General features: G+C 38.5%; 2 protein-coding genes across 2 annotated transcripts; one reads left to right on the plus strand and one right to left on the minus strand.

Moving 5' to 3' along the window:
• Positions 1–179: 179 nt before the first annotated feature.
• LOC111496972 (chaperonin-like RBCX protein 1, chloroplastic) lies at positions 180–1,399 on the plus strand. The gene is made up of 6 exons (XM_023147567.1): positions 180–417; positions 509–603; positions 679–796; positions 928–944; positions 1,026–1,088; positions 1,176–1,399. Exons 1-6 carry the CDS (start codon positions 264–266, stop codon positions 1,245–1,247), a joined length of 519 nt encoding a protein of 172 aa, XP_023003335.1. The 5' UTR covers positions 180–263; the 3' UTR covers positions 1,248–1,399.
• A 1,016-nt stretch (positions 1,400–2,415) lies between these two features.
• LOC111497440 (homeobox protein knotted-1-like LET6) lies at positions 2,416–6,000 on the minus strand. Its single transcript, XM_023148223.1, has 4 exons — positions 4,995–6,000; positions 4,618–4,864; positions 2,864–3,108; positions 2,416–2,785 (listed from the first exon to the last, which is right to left on the minus strand). Exons 1-4 carry the CDS (start codon positions 5,394–5,396, stop codon positions 2,582–2,584), a joined length of 1,098 nt encoding a protein of 365 aa, XP_023003991.1. The 5' UTR covers positions 5,397–6,000; the 3' UTR covers positions 2,416–2,581.

Raw genomic sequence — 6,000 nt, forward strand, 5'->3', positions numbered from 1 at the left:
TACCAAGAACGTCCGTAGCAGTTTAACCTAAAGGATGCCCAACATGTAACCCTGAATTTCTATTTTGGGCCGAATCAAGTGGGCTTAATTTGTTCTAAATGGGCTAATTTCAGTAATGGTCTGATATTTTGAGTGGTTATTTATGTGGTTTGAATGAACCTCCTTTTTGTATTTTCAAGAAAGCTCGAGGCAAAATATCTCTCTCTCGCTCTCTCTGGTTTCAGTTTTCTTGTGAAGCAGTTCGATAAAGCTCGAGGCCATCTATGGAATCATGTGCAAGGATTCTCTCCCCTACTCACTTCCCTTCTCTTTTCCCACTGCCCAATTTAAACAGAAGCAATTTCAATCCAGTTTGGCCAAAAAAGCCAGAAGCCTCCAAGTCTTTGCGCTTGCATTGCCATAAGATGTATGTCCCCGGTGGGTTCTCTCTTTCTATTTCTTTCTGTCTTTCCATTTCATATACACAGATTTTGCTCGTTCCTTTGCTTATCTATAAATTCATAATCAGGGTTTGGAGAAGCGTCGCCCGAAGCGAAGGCAGCCAAGAATCTGCACAATTTCTTCACGTATGTTGCTGTTAGGATCGTGACGGCGCAGCTTGAGGTTGCTCTTCAATTATTACTCTGTTTTAATTGCTCTGCGACGTTGTTGGTATTGATTCTTGTTCTGGTAGAACAGAGCTACAATCCAGAGGCGCATACAGAATTAATGGAGTTTCTTGATAGGCATTCACTGAACGATGGGGACAAGTTCCTGAGCAATTTGATGCGGGAATCTTCAAGGCATAAGAGTCTCGGTAAAACCCAATTCTACACTTGATAGATAATTTAGTCAAGAATGAAGAAAATTGAAGTTTATTGTTTGTGTTTGACTGTTTCTAACAATGAGCCTTAAACTGATGGTCAAATTCATGGCTGGGGGGGGCAGCATTGCGCATACTAGAGGTGAGTCTGTTCACTTGAGACTTGATTAATGCTTCCCCCACCGTGGAAACGCTCATAAGCTGGCAAGTTATTTGATTCCAGGTTCGATCTGCATACTGCAAAAACGATTTCGAATGGGACAACCTCAAGCGATTAGCTTCCAAAGTAAGGAAATTGGTCCGTTTCTCTACCATTTTCCTAATAGCATTATGTTCAGTTGTTTGGTAAGTTGCTGCAATTCATTATTTTCAGATGGTGGGTGAATCTAACACGAGACTGATGAGGGAATATGTGACAGAGACGAGTCCAGATGCCGAAAAGTGAGGAAATTCTGCACCTTCTGTTTTTGCAATTATTATACATAAATTCAGTGTATTTATAATATGATCATGCCACTCCACTTGTTGGGGCTTTGTTCCAAACAAAAATTGGCAAACTCGATGATGGAAATATATACAGATTAAATTTTGTTGCGAGTTACAAAATGCCATAATGAAATAGAACAGACAATAGTTCTCTGAAATCTTAGCGCTAAGCCTCAATCTAAGCTCACGACAGAACTACATCGTAGCTAACTATAACAAACATCACTTTGATGTTCTGAAGTAAGCTCCAATAGTGACTATCAAAAACAATTCCATCACTAACAAATCATGACTTGACAGCGTACCAAGACAATAGAAACCTGAATTAAACGTAGAGGTTGAAAACTCCCCGCTATTAAACGAAGACTCAGATGAACGAGTGTGCTTTGTGGGTCATGAGAATTAGAAAACACATTTACTCGACTTTTCCTTTCACCTAAAAACGCGTTTGCTAGAGACGGGTTTACGCACGCTTATAAATAATGATTCATTACTCTCTCCAACTGAATCCACCCCTCTAGCACAACGTCCGTGTCTACCTTCCTTCGAAAGACTAAACGTCCTTGCTAGCACACCTCCTAATGTCTAGTCTTGATACCATTTATAACTATCCAAGCCAACCACTATTTTCCTTTCGAGCTTTCCATCAAAGTTTTAAAACGTTTCTATTAATAAAGAATGTTTGGACACCTTTATAAAGAATGTTTCATTTTCCTCTCCAACTGACATGAATCTCTCACAAAAACTCTATTGAAATCACTCGATTCTCATGCAAATGTAATAAAACTAACTGACATGAACTACCTCTCTCCAAGTGTGAATCAAGACCAACACAACATTTAATCTCGTGATCAAAAGATTCGAACATTAAGAATCACATGTATGAATGAATCTATTCTCACACTAACAATGTTCATGTCAAAAAATTTCAGCCAGATCATGCAACTCCAAGTATATTGTATCTCATAAAATGGCAGAAAAGTCCAAATCCATTGCTCCCTCGAATCATCATAACCGTAAAAAAAAAAAAAAAGAACCAAACATCCAAACTTGAATTACACGAACATTCAAAGTACATAATTAAAATAGATAAATATTCATGCACAGCATACACTAACACTTGAAACATGTTCAATTTTCCAACTTCTGCGTTGGCAAATATAATATGAAGTAAGAAAAGCATATATGTTGTGCTCAAACAAGTTGGATGATTCCTCAAACATTGATACACAAAAGAAAAGAAACAGAAAAGGCATGGTATATTAAAATCACAACAATCTGGAAATTAATTTATTAGAGTAGAGTGGGAGAGATATCCAAGGGAAAAGGATTGCCCAACATGGTGTCCATGTAATACTGTGGATGCCCACCATCCATCACTACAAACTGCATATCTTCAGAGGGTTTCCAGTGCCTTTTCCTTTGGTTGATGAACCAGTTGTTGATTTGCTTTTGATCCAACCCAGTTGATTGAGCCAAGGCTAGCTTCTGTGATTCCTGTTCAAAAACACAACATTACAGTTACCATCCAAACTAACCCTTACAAGAACAACATAGGAAATGGTGAGTGCATACAGATGGATAAGGCCACTTGTAATGTCTACTCCACCAGTCAAGGAGCTGTTGTCTGGCCTCCTTAGGCAGCTTCCCTTTCTTCCTTTTCTTCATGAATTCTTGCTTGAGACTGCCCAAGCATCCACTGTACTTGCGGAGGAGCTGACCTTTCAGTTCACGGTCTTCGGCTTGAGGGTCAATAGAGTGGCCATTGATATCAACTTCCTCTTCAGATGAACCATTCCTTTCAAATGCCTCACCACAAACTGGGTGGTATGCATACAATATGTCAGCCATCAAATGAACTCGAACATACATGTTATCGTAAATCAGCACCACATGGTTATTAACCCATTCATAGGTTCGGTTGCAGTTGAGCTAATTATGATCATGTATTCTTGGACATGACTCTTTATTCAGAAGAAGATGACAACATACACTATTTTCTAGGATTTTTGAACAGATACGAACATATAAAGGTGATGGGCAGAAAATACAAAAAGAAACTGTGAACTTACATACTGAATTTCAAATCAAAACACCAGAAAATTCAGGTGAGATGTTGAAAAGCAAAAACAAAGAGGGTTCTGTATTTTCAAAGCAACAATGTTGAACACAACTCAATGTGTGAAACACTCGCACTTGCATTGCTTGGGATTCTTTGGGATGATGAACTAAGTAGGGTGGAGGGATATTCATACTACAGGGTAGCCAATCTATTCCTAAAATTTCTAAATGTTTTTTTCTAAAATAACTAAATCATTTTTCTAAATTTATTCTTAGAATTCCTAAATCATTTTGCTAAAGACCTAAATCATTTTCTTTAACATAAATATAGTCACTCATACAATGGTTTGGCTTAACCCTATTGGGCTAGTGATGATATTTTAACAAACTTAACATAGTGATGAATTTTTGTGATGCCCCACATTAGTTGGAAGGAGAACGAAACACCCTTGTGGAAACCTTTCCCTAGCAAACGCGTTTTAAGGCTTTAAGAGGAAGCCCAAAGAGGAAAATATCTCCTAGCGGTCGGTCTAGGTCATTACAATTTTAATAGCATTAAACATAAGGATAAAGCGCAAAAGGCCAGGGGGTTTAAGAAGCCTATATCCCTTGAGCGAAAAATATATAAGACATAGAATCATATAGACAATGTATAGGCAATGGAAAAGAATGAGAGAAGAAAAACACAAGCCAATGACTAAAAAACATGGACATAATGTCACTTGATCTCTTCAATAACGCATTACAAACAATGAATTGATAATTAGAACTCAAAAAGAGTGCAAATAAACACTCCAGTGGACATGACTCAATGACTTGTTAGATCTCAATCAACCATACGCAGATAGATTCCTGCAGTTCTACATGACAGTTGACACAAACATCTAGATGATAACCTAATTTCCAGTTATGGAAACAAAAATAATAATATAGTTTTCAAGTAAGTGATGAAAGAGTACTAGTTGAAACTTCATGGATGCTGAATTGCATTAAAAAATTAAATCCCAAGAACAAGAAAATCTTGTGATGTATACAAACAAAGAGATCAAACAAATCAAAGGTTTAGAATTTTTCAAAAACAGTTTTAGATTATTAATTGTTATATATGAAAGAAATTAGGCAGACGAAAAAAATCAGCTAATTAATACACTAAGAATAATAAATGAAGCTACGTGGTATGTAGTAATATAAGCATTATAAACATGCATGAAAAAGTATAGAGGAGGATGAATTGATTTAAAAATAACGTAATTGGTGGAAAAATTCACCAGCGTCGGAGGAGGAAATAGAGAGGGCTTTGAATTGGCACTCGATTCGGTGAAGAAAAAGCATGGCATCCCTAAAGGGTTTGGAAAGTTCTTGTTCATATTTAGTGAGCATCTCGCAATAAGCTTCCATGAACTGGTCAAGAGCCGGATCTTCACCAATACACCCCGTACAAGACGTACCACTCATTGTTAGTGCAGATGCACACGCTCCTTCAAGCCTCGCCACCACTTCCGGCGGCGCCCCCACCTGAGAAAAGTGAGAAAACGAGTCCAAAACAATAAAGCTTCAGATCTAAAGCTATAGAGAGAGTCCTAAAAACAAGTCTATTATTTATGGTTAGTCGGTTAGTTGGTTGGTTGGTTGGTTGGTTGGTTACCTTTCGACAATTGACATAGGCAGCAAGGAGGCGGTGGTAGTGAGGATGACCCATAATTTTGGCCTTTAATTCACAAGAAGACGAATTTGCATGACCACACCCATTATCGTTGTTGTTGTTGTTGTTGATGGTGGTGTTTTCATCCATTAAGTAACAAATAGGGTTAGAAGAAGAAGAAGTGTTTGTGTTGCTGATGTTGTTGGTGGTGTAATTAGGAGAAGGAAGAGGAGGAAATGGATTACATGCATCTCCTTGGTGGTGGTGGTGGTGGTGGTGGTGGTGGTGTTGGTGAGAGGACATTAAAGGCATCATCATCATCATGGAAGAACATAACCCATTATTACTATTATTTTGATCTCCAAAATTCATCATACCTGAAGAACTTCCGCCAGGACCATCCATAGAATACAACAAGAACAACAACAAGAACAACAACAACAAGTGTTTATTTCTTTTAATACACCTTTTTTCTTTTCTTTTCTTTTCTTTTTTTTTTTGTTTTTTTGTTTTGGAGGGCACTCCCGGGATTTTAGCTCCGGAAAGATCAGGCTTTTATCAGTAGGAGTTTTAGGGGGTGAAAGAAAGAGGAAAAGGCAGGCGGTCAGGCATGCTAATTGTCTGTGATGTATGTGGGTTGTGTTAGGAAGGAAGGAGGAGGAGATTGGATTAATGTAACGTCGAGATGTTTAGATGGGGGTGGCAAAGTTTTGATTTTTTTTTGTTTTTTTTTTTTTTGTTTTTACCTTCCCGATGAAAACTCTCGTCTTCCTCTTTTGTTGCAGTGGCAGTGAGGAGGGACTACTGGCATTACTGGCAAAAAGAATTGAGAGGGAGGGCGACGATCAAATCGAGGAAAGGGTTAGGAGAGAAGAAGGCACCGCACCGCACGGCACACAGATGGAAAACCAAGCCAGTAAGCTAACACTCACCCAGTGGCCATGGATGAAAACCCCTTCTCACTTCTCCTCTCTCTCTCTCTCTCTCTCTCGCACCACAATAATAGCGT

This window comes from Cucurbita maxima, unplaced genomic scaffold, assembly GCF_002738345.1.
Source record: "Cucurbita maxima cultivar Rimu unplaced genomic scaffold, Cmax_1.0 Cma_Scf00023, whole genome shotgun sequence".
Classification (NCBI taxonomy): domain Eukaryota; kingdom Viridiplantae; phylum Streptophyta; class Magnoliopsida; order Cucurbitales; family Cucurbitaceae; genus Cucurbita; species Cucurbita maxima.